At 40.7% G+C, this 17,452-nt stretch overlaps 1 protein-coding gene across 1 annotated transcript; it reads left to right on the top strand.

The window, feature by feature from the left end:
* Positions 1-6,615: 6,615 nt before the first annotated feature.
* bmp4 (bone morphogenetic protein 4) lies at positions 6,616-17,115 on the top strand. Its single transcript, XM_085441366.1, has 4 exons — positions 6,616-6,757; positions 10,588-10,710; positions 11,356-11,720; positions 15,500-17,115. The coding sequence occupies exons 3-4, from the start codon at positions 11,363-11,365 to the stop codon at positions 16,351-16,353; spliced, it is 1,212 nt and encodes a 403-aa protein (XP_085297492.1). The 5' UTR covers positions 6,616-6,757; positions 10,588-10,710; positions 11,356-11,362; the 3' UTR covers positions 16,354-17,115.
* The last annotated feature ends 337 nt before the right edge of the window (positions 17,116-17,452 follow it).

Raw genomic sequence — 17,452 nt, 5'->3', positions numbered from 1 at the left:
CTGTAACAGTGTAACTCTGTGCTAGGAAGGATTTCAAACCTCAGGAGATCATGCTTTTCCAAAAAACAAAAGTCTTCAACTGAGTATAAACTATATTTCCCAAAACTTTTGAAAGAGAATGCAGCTTAGAGATAGGGCATTTGTTCAATTTCTTCAACTGAATCTTTTTTAGGTAGCACAGTTTGACAGGCTTAAAATCCAAATGTGTAATTTAGGTTCAAATAATCAAAATCAAATCAAATCACTTTTATTGTCACATTACATCATCACAACGTTGTCAATCATCAATAAGTGAGTGTCTACAGCCATCTGTAAAACACGGTGAAGGCTCTGTTATGGTTCAGGGCTTCATTTCAGCCAGTGGTGTTGGAGATCTTATCAAGACTGATGGAATTATGAACGCAGAAAATTATGGCCAGATTTTGATCCAGCGTGCAAAATCATCTGAAAGGCTTCTTTTTTCAGCATGACAGTGATCTGAAATACAAGTGATCTCTTTTACAAGTGATCTCTTTTACTGCCAATGCAGTAAAAGCATAGCTCGGTGGAAAAACACACAACAAAACACTATCGGTCATGGATTGCCCTCTCCAGAGCTCGGACATCAAAATTATTAAAACAATGTGAGACCATCTTGACAGAGAATGGAAGAAAAGGCAACAAATAAAGGGAAGCTTTGACATGTCTCAGCCTGATGAGTAAAGGTGGCCACACCAATTGTTAGAAATAATTACAAGCGTGTTATGTTTACACGTTTCAATAAATTTCTATCAACCATTTGCCTATTAAAAGATAAAGAAATGACTGTAACTTAAGACTTTTGCACAGTACTGTGTCATTCGTAGATTATAAATAATTAAATGAGGTGGTGGGATTGATGTCTGAGGGTCTCTCCTACCACTGTGATCTTCACTATTTCACAAATATAGTAAACCCTCAATAGTAGTATTTGACATCTATGATGAAAAATAGAACCCAGATTCACGATAATATCGGTGAATGCAGCATTGATTACCTTTAATTTTATATTTCTTTCAGTTTTTCCTTCTTTCATTTCAACACTATCATGTCTTCTTCGCCCACACAGGGATGTTAGCATATCCCAACTGCTTGGAATTCCTTCCCTCCGTCTTGAGAGCACACACTGCATTTTAAAACTTGTCAGATCCTTTTAAGTTTTATTTGAAAGTATGTAATTACATTCTTAAAAGGACAACAGGTCGCCGGAGTGATTTACGCACTACATTAAATGTCAAGTTTCGAAAAGATACTGTTAACACTCGTGTGTTTTTGGAGCGAAAAGATAACAAAGTGGAAACATTTTAAATTAGAGCAGAAGCTTTGAATGTACTTCACTTCTGGTAAGTTTTGAATTTTGTGTTGGTTCATTTGGGGGAGCTGCGGCTCTTCTGTGGCCCATTTATGATTTATGAGGTTAGGCTCTTTGTCACTGATAGAATTAAAGAGTAGATAGGCAGTCTGATTTGTGTCTCTCATTTTGATACAGCTTTCTGCTTTCAGCCGGGGTCACTGAAGGTGGTACGTAACTTTCTGAAAAATGGATCAGTAAAGTTTTGGAAAGATCTGCCTTTCTTTTTATTATGGCTTGAGAAAGTAAAATATGGCAGCAGTTTTCTTGCTGAATGGCAACTTTGTACGGTGACCTCATAACTTGATTTGGAGAATATTACACAGTCGTTCTTATCCAAAAAGAATCCTAGATATTCAGTTTTGAAACACTGGTCACAGGATCTCTCAGGGCAGTGTATCAGCCTTCTGCATCCATGTTATTTAATTATGTTCTATTCCTGGTTGATTTCCATCTATTCAAGCCTAATCTATTTTTCTCTCAAGCTCCAGAACATGACACTTGTGAAGTTCTCACCACTGGAGAATTTATTCTGCTACCTCTTTGCTTGGCCTCTTAGGGGCTGCGGTGTGGCCAAAGTCAATTCCCCCTCTCAGATTAAAGGAGTATCTTCAAGTGCCAATCCAAATGGTGATAAAAAAAGCTTTTTAATCCATTGAGAAAGTTTCCCAGCGTTACCCCCCAGAGTCCCGGCATCAGGCGTTGCTGCACTCAGGCTGTGTCTGGACAGTGTTGAAGCCCAAGTGTATCTTCCTGCACCCTGACAGAGAGAGGGAAAGGCTCAAAAAGCCCCCCTTCTGCAGCTCACTTGACCAGGTCTCTTTGATAACATCTGGCAGGGGCAGGATTGCACCAGTGACAGCATGAGATGGACAGACATTAAAGTCCTCTCACTCACAGCTCCACATCATTTGACACACAGAGCCTCAATCTCATATGCCCGAGTGTCACTGATGATCTCTCTTTGTTATGGGTCTGATGATATTTTCCAGCAAGAGTGCCAATAAGAGGTGACTTGGCATGGCTTATTTTTATTGTGAACTCAAAAGGTCACTGATACTGTCTTTGCTAAAGTTTTTGTGTGTTTCTTTGACTACAAAAGAACAAAACCCCAAGTGGGTCGGCAACTTTTTGCTTAAACATTCTTTGTAAAAGGGGAGTTGTAGGGTTTATTTAAGCATGACATCTGTTGAACGGGGTGGGCTGGAAAAGACGCTGGGCCACCTTTGTTCTCGTGAAAGAGACTGGAAGCAGTTTGGTGGGGGAAAGAAGAGTTTCAACACAGTTATCCCAGAGAGGCTCAGATCAGTTCAACATCCATTCTTCTCCATTTTCTTTTTGTTTACTTCTAGGTTCATGAGTTTACATGCCAATTCCATTACAGGGATTAAAATAGTTTGTCCAATCTATCCTCAGACTTTGCTTCCCTTGTCTGTCTCCCTCCCTGAACCCCCCACACCACTTACAGACTTTTAGGTCTCAAGGCTGGGTTAGGGGATTACAGGACAAGCAACCCTCAGCCCGAGAACCCAAAGAAACACGAGGCAGCTGTGCTGAAGAATGTTCCAGTGAGAAATCCAAGCATTAGCAGTGAAAGCTGAGGTTTGATCAATGGCTGTGGCGCGTGTCTGCACTAGTGAGCACTTTGCAGAGCCTCTGAGGTAGAAAAAAAGAGAAAATTAAGGTGTGTTATGACATCAGGCTGGAGGTCTAGGTGCTCGGGTCACCTTTGAGCCGCTGCTGATTAAGGGCTGGTGTTCACAGGTGAGCAGCTCCGAGCAGGATTTAGTGACACAGGTAGGTGAAATCACTCCACTCTCCCAGCTTACGTTAAAACAGCAAAGCTGCTGACCTTTCCCCACAAATAGCTGCAGGCAAATGTCAGAAGATAAGTGAGCTCTTTGACCTGCTCAGTTTAGTCAAAGAAAAGAAAAACAGGGTGAACTTTCCATGCAACTTCTACCTTCCTCAATAGATGTTCGCGCTACCAGAATGCTGATGTTTTTACATGCCTGAATTTGACATTTCAGGACTTTTTTGCCATCTATAGAAAACTTTGGACTCAGAGGTGCAAGCAGTGGGAAAGCTCCTCACTGACTACCTGTGGTTCTAAGCCGCCCACATTTGATAATCTCCTTCGTATCTGAGGAGCTCAAAGAGGCTAAACCCAGTCAACAGCTTGGAATGGGCATCCACCACATTACTTGCACTCAAGACAGTTTTGAAAGTTAACCTTTCAGTCCACTTTAGGGTGACTTGTGGTGTATTTTGGATTTTAAAAAATCTCACCTTTAATGTAAAAGGATCACAAAGAATATAGTAGAATATTTTTTAAAGTTTGAATATATGTGTGTTCATACCCATACGATGAGTATGAGTAAAAAATATTCTACATAGTAATAATAATAATAATAATAATAAAGATCTTAGAGCTTTACTGAGACAACTGTTTTTTAATCATCTAAAAAAAATGAAATCCACTCTCATGCAGGCAAATAACATACTTTACATCTATCATATCTGACAGGTGACGTGTGCTTGAACTGTTTAACTTTTCTTTTTTCACTGGTACAGGATGGATTGAGTTTTATCTTATCTGTCCAAAATAAATTGCGCCATAATTCAGGTTTTGTTTTTATTTTTTTCCGCTTGTTTGTGTTTACTTCACTAGTTTGAAGCTTATCTTCTGTTTAAAACTTGCAATACAAAGTCATGCTGGTGTAATCTTGTTTTGATGGATGAGACAACCACAGGTTACGTACATCACCCTGATGCAGCCTTATACGTCTTTGTATCTTTTGACCTCAAAGAAACATCCTGTCCATTGTTAATTCACCTAAAAACACCGAGAGGATTATTATGTTGGAATTTCCACCCGCACATTAAATAAACTGTCGAGAAGGAAACACACTCTTTTTGTTGGTTTGTCTTTTTTTTTTTTTTTTTTTTTGCTTTAATTAATCATAAAACCTAAAGTCAAATAGGACTGAATCTCTGAATGGCAATCAACATGATGAAGAGGGCTTAAGGACTTGAGAGGAACCAGTTTAATAGCGAAAACATCTCTAAAAGGGCAATCTGTAAGATTATTCGTTTAAAAACTAATAAAAAAAAGTAAAGAATTTAAAGCTATTAACAATATGGAAAAGATGTTTGTGTTGCATTACAGACATTGTATCAGCACGGACTCATGTCATTCATGCTGTCAATCTTAATGTAAGACAGGAAGTGAATCAGAAAACTGGATTAATGTGAAAGCCATCCAGCTATAAAGTCTGTTTTAGCCTAGCACCACTTACTGCACACAAGCTTGCTCACGTAATTCTGATTTCTATGCTGTGGTAGTACTTGTTGATAGAAGACTGGATGCTCTCCATGCACCTTAGAAATCAAAGAAATCGAAAATAAGGAGGCAGAATAGCACTCCTAAATATCCAGAGTGACCGCAGTGGATTTTTTTTGTAAAACAATACAACAACCCCTTCCTAATTCTACCATGCACAGCTTTACAAAGCAGTTTTACAGTCTAAAACTCATCCTGCACCAATGTGTGATACACAGTACATCACATGCAATTTTAACAATACTGCAACTCAGTGGGGAACCACAACCAAATGAATGCAGGTGAATCTTTTTTTTTTTTAACAACAGGAAGTTTTAAGTTACATTATACAAAGAATAATACAGTAACTGTAGTACTGTAGTAAAACTGAAACTGCACGACCTATCTGACACTCATCTATGCATTCTAACTCTTGCCAACCCTACAAACCTGTAATATTAAATATAGACTCTTGGGCACTGGTGTGATTATTCAAGCTGTTAAATCTTCAGTTAAAAGTGGTTAAATATGGATCAAAAAAGAAAAAAAGAAAAAAAACAGGAAAGAAAAAAAAGCTCTAAGTCTGACGAAAAATAAACGAGCAAGGTCTCATCAAAAAGACAAAATGCACATGTATACAGTGCATAATGCTGGAAGACTAAAATCTGGGAAAGAACAAGTGGAGATAATATTTATTAAGACTGCAAACAAACTAAAACAAATCTGTAATGTTTCTGGCACATTTTAAATGCTTTTTAAACATATACAGGAGCAGAAACGTTTTAGTCATAACACGGGGAAACGGATTTTTATCTTTTTAAGCAGCGGTTCGCCAAACGGAATCCTTCAAGGAATAATTTCAGTCATACTTTAAAAAAAAAAACAGGACTGAAAAGAACATTATGGCTGAATTTAGATCTTTTTTAGTACGTGGTATTAATTGTGATTATCTGCTTTATTAATATCATTTTCTTTATCACCGTTCCACATCCGTAGTTCTAAAACGACAGTCATTTTAAAATCATTCAGACAGATGGCCCACTGTGGGGTTAGGCAGTGATTGAAATGTTACACAAGTACATAACACGGTGATACCAGTCATATAAAATGTCTATATGTTAAATGAACCCTCTACTAAGTTTAAAGAGCAGTCATGAAGTTCCGTGAAACCCCTCATCAAAAGCACTATCGAAACATGGATCCACGGCATGCGATCGTGGAATAATTTCAAATGACGATAACAATAAGAAGTGCAAGAGGCAGAAAAGCTATTTTGTAAAGTTGTACATTAGTGGGAACACATCGCTTATATCGGGGAAGCCAATCACTTTGAATACATTTCATAAATTTTGATGAAGGATTAAAGAAAAAGCCTTTAACCAATAAAAATGTACGCACGTGGCCACGTGTGTATATATATATATATTTTAATAATTAAATATGCATAGCATTTTTAAAGTAGACCAGTTGTTTACATCTGCAGGTACGCAAGGCGTTTATTTATTTATTTATTTTAGGTTAGGTCACTAACACGTTGCATATGGAGACTTACCGGGCATTTGACCCGCTGGGCGTTATTTAAAGACAAAATGCAAAGTTTCACATAGTGAAAAGGGGGGAAAAGCGCAGTGAGTTGTCTTTATTTAAAGTGGAGGAGGAGGAGGAGGAGAGAAGGGGGGGGTTATCCAAGGTGTTTGAGACAGATGAGGGAGGTGGGGGTCGTGGAGGAAGGAGGAAGGAGGAGGCAGAGAGGGTAAATTGGGCGGACACATAAAAACTGCAAGGGGCCATAGATGCTGGATCATTTGAAAGCCTGCCGTCCTGCGCGCCGATCGCCCTAGTGAGCCGCACTGGAGACGAATAAGAAGCCCCGCTGCAGAGCCCGAGCGCCGGCCTTCACTCCTCTTGTCCGTTCTGAGGTGTCGCTAAAGGATTAATGAGCCAAAAAGGCGCATAATTTCTCCTTTAAGGCACATTTCGGCTTTTTTTCGGCGTTACGCCTGGACTGCCTTACACCTTCCCTTTCATATTCACTTCATTCGAGGATACCTGTACCTCTACTGATGGTAAGCGCTCACCAAACGACACATTTAGACTACACACATCAAAGAGTCAACAGCGAAACTTAAAAAAAACAACAACAACAACAGCAACAACATACAGACACACACATCTTTGAGCAAGAGAGGCTCTCGCTGAAGTGTTGTTACTTTAAGTTTGGGTCTCTCCTTTGTGCGCATTTAAGCGACTCCGCTGAGAGTTTAAACACCGTTCCGGGATAAATGCGCGAGAATAAATGGGCATAAAAAACACTCACAGCGCGCGGAACTCATTCAAAAACCGATATAAAAGTGCATTTTGGAACGAATGGCGCTGTGATCATGGCCAAACAAGTAACAGGTTATTGTGCCCGAGACTTGAGCCGATGACAAATCAAGATGAGGTCATGTCCAAACACAGCGTCAGATTTTGCTGTTCTGTTTTTTTTATGTCTTTCATTGAAATCGCCAGCGTTGCGCACGTGTATGCATTTTATAATTCAGTTTAACACTGATTAAACATCTGTAACTGCTTCTTGTCATCCAAGTATGAAGGCTCGTATGAACGATGGAGGTTGACAGATCAGAGATGAGCGATAATGAAAATAAGTTGGGGGGGTTTCTCGCAAAAGATGAAGTTCATTTCATTTTACCGCACGGGTTTTGAACAATAATTGACGCATAATTGCGCCAGGTGACCGAGCTGATGTCCAGTAATGACATAATGCTTGCGAAAACATGAAATGCTAATACATTACAGCTGCAGAGTCTTGCAGATGTGAGTCCGGTTTGTTGTCCACTCACGTGTTTTTCATCTGTTTGCAACAAGTCGTTGTAAAGATAAATCCTGTCATTTAATCCGGTAAAACTGCAGCAGGGAAAATTGCGGCCTGCGGACGCCCGGTCTCCTTGGCACTCAGTTTAGTTTGCAACTCAAATTCATCTCGTGAACTGCAGAGGAGCAGAATGGCCAAATAAATTAATTTTAGAATTACTTTTACACACACACACACACACACACACACACACACACACACACACACACACACACACACATATATATATATATATATATATATATATAAAGAAGTCACATGTCACTTCTGGTGATGGCTTTAATTTTTTTCGGTCATTTTCCTTGTCAGCCTCCGTCTGATTGTTCTGGGTTTTCCGTTATTAACGCACAATTAACAACACACTTTTTTTTTAATTTAAAAGAAAAAACGTGCCATTGACACTTTCCCCTTTATTTTTCAATAAAAGGAAAAAAACCCCGACAGGATACATCAAAAAATCCCACACACCTCATCTTTTCCCTCAGACTTTTTGCCTTTCGTTTATAATGCCAGAGAAACATCATTGTATGTTGTAATTTCGAGCTTGAGAAATTTAAAAAATATCCCAACCTGCACATAAAATATAGAATTTTCTTAGGCTGACTGGTTAAATATTATTATTTAGCTTTGTTAATTTGGTTACTACAAAGCAAAAAAAAAAAAAGACAAGAAAAAAAAAGAAAAAGTGTTTGACATTTGGGGTTGTGTGTGTGTGTGTGTGTGTGTGTTTTCTTTACCTATTGCTCATTCCAAGAACATGGCATTATTTTGGGACTACCATTCAAAGACATAAATGTCTTCTAATTATACAGGCAGCAACCGGAATTAAGCATAGACATTGCCACTGATCAATCAATAAGTAGAACCCTGTGACTAAAATGATAAAATCACTGTTCCACAGTGACCTGTTGCTCTCCTCCCTCTCTCCCTCCCTCATTCCCATCCTCCCTCCCACCATCACTGTCAAATTCCTCAGGAAACACATCTGAAGAGCCATGTGCATAGTCTGATCACATTATCTCTGGTCAGAGAGAGACAGAGAGAGAGAGAGAGAGAGAACGAATGAGAGAGGCCAAGGGGGATCAAGCAAAGCCAAGGGCAGTTTGACTGCTGCAGCCTAATTGCAGCCTGGTCTGCAACGGTTGCTGCAAAATGTATTTCTGTCACTTAGTGGAAAGCTTTTCTGTGTGTCCAGCTTTGTTTTATAATCTCATGTTGTTTTCGTTTGTTTGATTGAGAGGGCAATAAATGACTGCACGTTTATGATGAGTGCAGAGGTGTGGGTGGCGATTTTTTTGCTGCTGTTGTTGTTTTTTTAAGAATTTGGTGTAAAACTATTTCTTATCGCTCTTGGTGAAAACAGGCCAGTAAACACGAGCACACTGGCTTGAGAGACACAGAGCTGAGCGTTACTCCCTGTCTGCCTTACATCTTCTTTCATCATCATCACACCATTTTGAGTGTCTGTCTGTTTTAGCCTGCAGCTTTGTCAGTGGCTGGTTACAGTTACAAGATGTTCTGTATGGTCAGTGTTTTTGAGTGCTATGAATCCCTGTAATCATGGGAGAGGCCCTCTCTGTACAATGAACGTTTGTTGTCAGAGATGTACACACACAGACTCTCTCACACACACACATTTATCCCCTCACCCCATGGGTAATAGAGCTGATCATGTTCTGAATCCTCCTCACTCTTTTTGCTGCAGTTCTCACGAACATGCAAATGGTGGCACACACTTATGCGGACACGCACGTCAATGCATGCGCTGCGTTTTGCAGTCGTGCGCGCGCACACTGCATGTCACCCTCTCTTCTTGCACAGTGGATCTTGTGTCATGACCGAGAAAAGGAGGGTCAAACCGAGGTCAAAGTCTAATACCGTTAGGGAAATAGATCCTAGATTGCATGTATAGTGAGGCATGCAGGAGGCAAGTTAATCACATAGATATGAAGCCAGGCATGCTAGCAAGCTGAAAAACACAAACTGTATGTGACACACGCACACACACGCAGATAGAGTGTGACCTAATATGCTTCCTCACTGTGCAGTAATTCTTGGTTGTGCTCCAGTGGAACAAGATCCAAATGATGACCGAAGCCTTGTGTCACTTTGGAGTGTTTGTTCCATGATGTTGTTGTGGTCACTTAAAATTCAGTAACCTTGTTAGTGCGATTCAGCAGCACTTAACACTTCAAATGAGGTGTACAAACTGAATCATTTGATCCATGTTGTTCTTGTTAAACCTGCCTGTTAAAGCTCTGACTTTTCCCTTTTTGGAAAGTGGTTCTTTTTTGTGTGTGGAAGTGTTATATATATATTTTTAAATTAGTCTTCTAGAAGCACATTCTGCTCAGTATATCATGCGTACATCAGTGGTGAATGTACTACTGTATGTACAGTGTTATCAAAGTAGAGAAGTCCTGCCATCAGAGTCACAACCCATGCGAGCTCTAAAATGGAAGAGAAGCTCTTCTAAGAAGAATCTGTTTAGTTCCTTGTCTAAAATAGGTCAACTCAGTCGCTTGGAGGGGTAAAGGCTGAGTGGGTTTTCAGTTTTAGTAAACCAACAGCCCTCTTATCTTGAATAAAGAGTTTGCTAATTGTGATCAGACTTGTTTTGTGCTCTGTGGGTTCTGACGTTTTTCTGTTGAACCTGGTGCTAATCAGATTTTTAGCTTGTCATTAATGTAAAGTAGGAAGCTGCTTTTCAAATGGGTGTCTCTGAAATAGATGTAAGCATTGAATAAGTTGTATTTTCTTACCAAGGTGGGTGTCAAGCATTAGGTATCTGCTGTCTGTGTTGTAGCACATGCCTACTTACATTCCACTTACAGCAAATAGCTAGCTTACCCACCAGCCAAAATGATAAGCCTTAAAGAGACACTGGGTCTCTCTCTCACCAATAAACACACACATACACAAGCTCCTGTGCTACTCTTTGAAGAAATGCCATGTAACAACCTCAAGTGTTTGCAAGTGTCAGTTCACAATATCCCTGTGTTTTTTGCCTTCATCTTTCAGGAACAGGGTCACTTCAAAGTTCTCCTGCAGCCACCCAACGCCACCTGACATTTCCTAGAAGAACGGGTCCATTGCCTGCTCCCAACAAACATGGACTGTTTCCCCATGCTTTATTTTCTGTCGGTAAGTAAGTGGGCCATGCCATTTAAATTTGCGGCATGTGACACGCTGCTAAATCTTGCATCTCCCTTCTCTCTGTCTGCTGACTCACTCATTTATGTGGCGTCTATCCAGACTTGGACTGAAGGTCCCTAAGGGGTGTTGGGCGAGCCACGTGCCTGAGGAAGAGCTTTTTCTTATAAGTGTGTGGCACAATGTCCCAGGTTTGGGCCATGGTTTGTTTGAGCAGAATGTCTTAAGACCGAGACTTTTTATCAAGTTAAGAATTTGCTTAGACCCCAGGGCTGCCTCTTTTATTTGTCTAATTATAGTGGAGGAGACAAGGAGGAAGGGAGATAGTGGGGAGGAATGGCCCTGAGATTCCATTCAAAAAAAAAAAAAAGATGGGTTCTTGAGCTAGCTGTTTACCTTTGGAGGATAAAGATAAACTCTAAATGGTCTATCTGATCGGAGACTACTTTACTGTAAACAAGGCAGACTGGACTATTGAAACTAATTAGTCTGCCTTTAGTGGGAACATTTATACAAGAGAAAATAATGGTGTTTTGGATGGAGGGTAAGACAAATCTTATAGCTGCCTTTATATCTGCTCTATTTAGCCCTTTTTTTAATCATTTATCTTCCTGTTCCATCTGCTGCTCTCACCAGAGACATCATGATTCCTGGTAATCGAATGCTGATGGTCATTTTAATATGCCAAGTCCTGCTGGGAGAGAGCAACCATGCTAGTCTGATACCTGAAGAAGGAAAAAAGAAAGTACCTGGCCTGCAGGGTCGTTCGGCCGCTCAAAGCCATGAACTGTTGCGGGACTTTGAGGCCACACTGCTGCATATGTTCGGCCTCAAAAGGCGGCCGCGGCCCAGTCGTTCAGCCACTGTGCCCCGCTACCTGCTGGACCTTTATCGGCTACAGTCGGGTGAGGCTGAGGAGGCCGGAGCGCACGACATTGCTTTTGAGTACCCAGAAAGGTCAGCCAGTCGGGCCAACACTGTGAGGGGCTTCCACCATGAAGGTAAGCAAACACATGAACTCCAGAAAAACAATTTTAAGGAGCACAAAACTGAAAGAAGGAATGTCATTAGTAGGAGGAGAGATGATAAATACAAGTGTCAGCACACAAACCATTACACCACTCTTACAGCAAGGTCGCTGTTGCCAAGCATTCCAATAGTTTTGGTGGTAATGCAGTGCGCTGGCATGGGTGAGGTTTGCTTAGTATTCGGGGTTTTAAAAAAAGCACATTTCCGACATCCCTTGAAACATGATTGTAAGAGTGCTCCACCCATCTCACCATAACCAAGGAATCTAAGGATGTGGTCACCAAACACTGTCTACAGAGGGGCAAAAAAAAAATCTGCTAGACAAGCTCTCAAGAGCCTAATTTGACAAAGCTCTGTGTGTTTGGTTAGCAGCTGAAGTAAAAGCATACCTCCATATTACTGACTTACACTTCTCACCCCACCCAGGAGAACACGGCTTTAAAAAGCCCGTTCTTGGACGGGAATTGTAGTGTGCTCCTCTCTCATGTCTCCAGTTTATATGGAGGGCTCTTTTAGAAGGACCTTCTTCAACGTACAATTATCTTTAATGCTACTCTGCAGACTTCTAAATAAAGCCCCTACTGCCAACAATGTGGGTGCTGAGAGCAGATGCTCGCAACTCTTTGGCGAGATGGAAAAATGGCCTCAAAAAGCTGGTGTGATAGACAGAGTGGAACATTAGAAGGGTTTCTGTTTATTGTGACTGATCCGTTTTAGTATCAAATGCAGAGGTTTCTCTGGGCTTGGAGAAAGTCCAGTTTGAGTGATCTGTGAAACGTAAGCTTAGTTTGAAAAGATAATGTGTTTGGAAAAGAAAGAAAATGATGTATCACTGTTAGTCAGCAAGGAACTCAATTGTACCATGGATAACTGAGAAAACTGGGAATAATTTATGGATAGAGAGGGGAGTGAGGAAGGAGGGATGAGTCAGCCTTGCCAGACGTGTTGCTAAGGTAGCGCACGGCCACATGAACTCAAATGGTAGCGTAGCAAGGCTAGCAAGAAAAGGAAGCGCACCACCGCTAGTACAGGAACTTCTGCATATGATGCAATGTGAACACGCGCACATGTGTGCTTGTGCATCGGTTTCTACTCCTCTACAAGCATTTACCCTTCTTCTGATTTACTAAACTATGTTAATAATATGCTCTGAAGCCTTAAGAGTGGCAGTTCTCGCTTTCATGGCAGCGCCATTGTGTGATGGTATGACTCAGTTAAATGATCTGTCCAAAACATAGGGAGGCACTGCAGCCTGCAGCAGATGGATGATTATGTGAAGAGACATGTTTATAGGCAGGTTAAACTGTGTAACCTCTAACCTTGAATTCAGATGGCACGTTTATTGACTGGGTCTAATTGATGGCATCTCTTTGTTTTACATAAGTTACGAAGTGTGTTAGTGCCCACTTCAAATCTGATTTGGTTGAGGATTTGAATACGCACCGCGTCTTCTCGCAACACCTCCTTTCCCACCGGCTTCAGATAAATGAGATTCTCCTGTACTGTCTGACTCCTTAATGATTATTCATGATGAAAATGATAAATGTCTTAAGTGAATAAACTGCAGAGCTAATCAAAAACACAGCAGGTTTTAATAATGAGAACCACCTGGGTAAGATTAGGGCCTGGGTGTGAAATAACAGGGGTGGATTGAGCAGGAAAATAGTAGACACAACATTCCTTTCCCCAACAATGATGATCTTGCCAGAAATCTGCAGACTGTGCGTGGAATAGGGAGCCTCCACTGTGTTTATACTGTAGCTGTGGTACGTTAATCACCACCCTCCTTGTAATGCATGTTTCAGCAAAGTGCTCAGAGAAAGGCATTGAAAGAAGGGCAGGATAATCCTTAAAGATAGATAAGAAAACACGGACGATATACATTTATATTCTTGAATACCCTGGAGGCCTTTCAAAGTAAACATATTTCCAGTGTACAAAATGATATCTTTATACAAAGAAATGATTTTATATCTAATCATTTTTAAGAAAGCATACAATGCTTGCACAGTATACAAAAAAAACTGAGTGCACCCCTGTTCAAAATCCTTTAAATGTGATGAGTCAAAATAATTCCAAAAAATCCTAAATAATACAGCTGAAGTACAATACACACCTGTGATCACTGATAAACCTAATACCCGAAACAAAAAATGAGTATACTTGTGATTTCCAATTAGGCTGCATGTATTTACTGTCTGTTTGAGCCTCTATATGAAAAAAGAATTGCCAGAAGAATTGAAAAAATATGATTGTGAGACTTCACAAACACACTTAAACGTTCGTAATTAGGGGCTATAAACCACCGCTACAGCCACAGTGCCCACCTCCTAAAATGACACCAGGGACAGAGAGCTGCTTGCACAATCTAGCATCAGACTTGTCCAGAGAAATGATGCATGCCAGTAAAAAACAAAAAAAGAACAAAACAACAACCTTGCTGGCTCTCCAGCACAGATCTGCAAGACTGAACTTGGTGCATATCGCAGTGATGATTTTGGGAGCATATTATTTGGTTAGATAAATCCAGGATAAACAATTTCTGGAGAAATTGCATTGTAATTGCTGAAAGTTGCTGCAGCCCTTCTGCACACGCATCCAGCAACAGGCTGGGATCAGAACAAACCGTTCAACCCTGTGGTTAGTGGACAATCTTACTTTACCGCCTGAGCCATGGCAGCCACAAAGATATTCACCAGAGTTCTTCATGTTTAACTTTCTCTGAGTTTGCTGCACAGAGTGCCATTAAAAGAAAAACACATAAGATGCTTAAGGCATACTAATATTGATCAGTCATTTAAACTGCAGTCGGCATAAACCTGAAAAAGCAAAGACAAAAAACTACAATGCACTGCTATCCTGCAGGTCTCACTCTCCATCCTAAGTGCGTTCCCAACAGATAAGCACAGCACTTTCCGCTGAGTAATATTTAACTGACACGTCAAACCCTTTTGTTAAACGTGAAAGCCTTTTCTAACCCATTCATCTCCGACATACTACCACTGTTATCACTGCTGTCTTCATACAACGTTACCTTACCTGAGCAGGTTAGAAAGATGTGACTCGCCAAACTCTGCTATCACATCCTTTGACTCTCAGGGATTCCTCGTAGGTTTAGTAGTGACACTAAACAACAAAGATCCACCAAACAAAATCACCAAAAACATTGAAAGACTGATGTGGTGGGAACCAAACTCGGAAATCTTTGCACCCTAAAGTGACACTTTGATGCCACATGCGCTTTTCAAAGAGCTGTCAAGGTGCCTCACTCTTTAACTTTACAACTTCGCATTTTGTTGAAGAACCTGCATTTGTCTGAAGAAAAATCGCATTCTGTCTGCTTATTGTGGTTACTTTGCAGAAAGATGCTGGAAAAGTGCTGCCTACCCTAGCTTCAAAACCTAGTAACATTCATTTCATCCTGTCACTGGCAACTGGCAACTGGCAATAACAGGATTATGCTAGAACTCACTGATACTGATATAAATATTACAGAAAAAGTATAAAATGTAAATCTTGGTAGTCAAACATGTAGTGACTTTTGATAACATATAAAAGTAAACATTCTGCTGTTTAACTGAGGAAATGAGTGTAAACTTGTGCAATTTTGAATCAGGATATTGCACATATTTTGTACCCTTGCTATTTTTGCCCTTGCTCAGGATGTATAAGTCTATTTTACATAGTCTCAAAATTATTGAGTTTCTTAGTTAAGCTTGCAGTAAATATTTTTTTTTTTGCTGTATTTCAGAGCACATGGAGCAGCTACATGAGCTGGATGACAGAGGACCCATGCCCATTCGTTTTATGTTTAACCTCAGCAGCATCCCAGAGGACGAGCTTCTGTCTTCCGCAGAACTGAGGCTCTACCGTCATCAGATTGATGAGGCCATTGCTGATGCCATCTCAGACGACCAGGCACTTCACCGAATAAACGTGTACGAGGTGCTCAAAGCCCCCCGACCCGGGCAGCTTATCACACAGCTACTGGATACGCGGCTCGTGCGCCACAACGCGTCGCGCTGGGAGAGCTTTGACGTCAGCCCCGCCGTGCTGCGCTGGGCTCGTGAACGACTTCCCAATTACGGGCTGGCTGTGGAGGTTCTGCACCTCAACCAGACTCCACGCCACCAGGGCCGACACGTTCGCATTAGCCGCTCGCTGCACCAAGAGCCCGGTGAAGACTGGGAGCAGCTACGCCCCCTCCTGGTAACCTTTGGTCACGACGGAAAGGGTCATCCGCTGACTCGCCGGACCAAGCGCAGCCCGAGACAGCGGGGCCGTAAACGCAACCGCAACTGCCGGCGCCATGCGCTGTACGTGGACTTCAGCGATGTAGGCTGGAATGACTGGATAGTGGCGCCTCCTGGTTACCAGGCCTATTACTGCCACGGGGAATGCCCCTTTCCTCTGGCAGATCATCTGAATTCAACCAACCACGCCATTGTTCAGACACTGGTGAACTCTGTGAACAACAATATTCCCAAGGCCTGCTGTGTGCCAACAGAGCTCAGCGCGATCTCCATGCTCTACCTAGATGAACATGACAAGGTGGTCCTTAAAAACTACCAGGAAATGGTAGTGGAGGGCTGCGGCTGCCGCTAACGCACAGACGTACTAAAGTGTGGGCTTGGACTGCGGCACTGAAAAAAGCAACACGGGCGCTAACAAATCGGAAGGTCTTTACTCCCAAAAATGTTCACTTGGACCCTTATTTATAACTTTTATGAGATGTATGTTTGTCTCACTTTTTTTCTTTGACTATATCATATATTTTGACAAAATATATATTTATATCTACATATTAAAAATAAATAAATAAAAATAAATCCTTATTTTAAACATAAAAAAGCTGTACAACTTTTCATAATGTACATTAGATTGTATAAGGTTTTGTTTGTTTGTTTGTTTTGTTTTGTTGAAAAATAGTAAAAACTCTAAAAAGTAAAGTTTATTTACTGGTAATATTTATTGCTTTCATATTATATATAGAAAAAAATAAACAAAAATATGAATTGCTTCCAGTAACACATTCAGTAATATCAAATGATGCATCCTTTGTGTATTTGCATAAATTAGAGCACTGAGTGAATTTGTTACAATGGTGAATTGTATGGCTTTAATTAAGACGTTCGACATCAATCTGATTATTTTGAAAAGGCCCTCAAAACAAAATCATAAAGGTAAAAACGTCATTGTAAAGTATATGTAATAGAAACAAAAAGGAGTTAATAAAAACTACAATCTGACCTTAAATCTCCCATTACTTTTGTAATTTGGATTTAAACATGAGGCTGAAATTTCTCCCCGTGGCACGTTAATTGCGGTGTAATCACTTTTTACTAAAACAAAAGAGACGAGCACAGAAATCTCTCTGTTTTGTCTTTGCCAAATAAAAGAATGTTTGGCTTGTTATCTGGTATCTCGCCAGCTTTCAATGGATTGCAGCTCATCAAAGGAAGAGCAAAAACCAGCAGAAAAACTGCTTCTGCATCTTTTTAAAACAACATAGGAAGTTTTTTGTTGTTGTTTTGTTTTCTGAGAAGCAGTATGCCATTTAACAGGACATAGGAGATTAGGGTTAGGGCCTTATTGTTCTCAAATTTCACTTTAATGTCAATTAGGCTAACATGTGGTGGTTGGATACTTGCTAATCCAATTGCAGTCGAGATGGGTTGTTCAGACCAACTGCGTGAGAGTGATT

The sequence above is a fragment of the Copadichromis virginalis genome, linkage group LG19 (assembly GCF_057382275.1).
Source record: "Copadichromis virginalis isolate Kocher_CV1m ecotype Utaka linkage group LG19, C_Virginalis_male_GT1.1, whole genome shotgun sequence".
Classification (NCBI taxonomy): Eukaryota; Metazoa; Chordata; class Actinopteri; order Cichliformes; family Cichlidae; genus Copadichromis; species Copadichromis virginalis.
The sequence above is the reverse complement of the archived record's forward strand: the minus strand, read 5'-3'. Positions and strand labels throughout refer to the sequence as shown.

What these genes read in the sequence shown, in the direction of transcription:
- bmp4 (XM_085441366.1), top strand. Translation starts at nt 11,363, where the DNA reads ATGATTCCTGGTAATCGAATGCTGATGGTCATTTTAATATGCCAAGTC. An exon ending in GAGGGGCTTCCACCATGAAG is followed by an intron (nt 11,721 to 15,499) that starts GTAAGCAAACAC and finishes GCTGTATTTCAG; the next exon opens with AGCACATGGAGCAGCTACAT.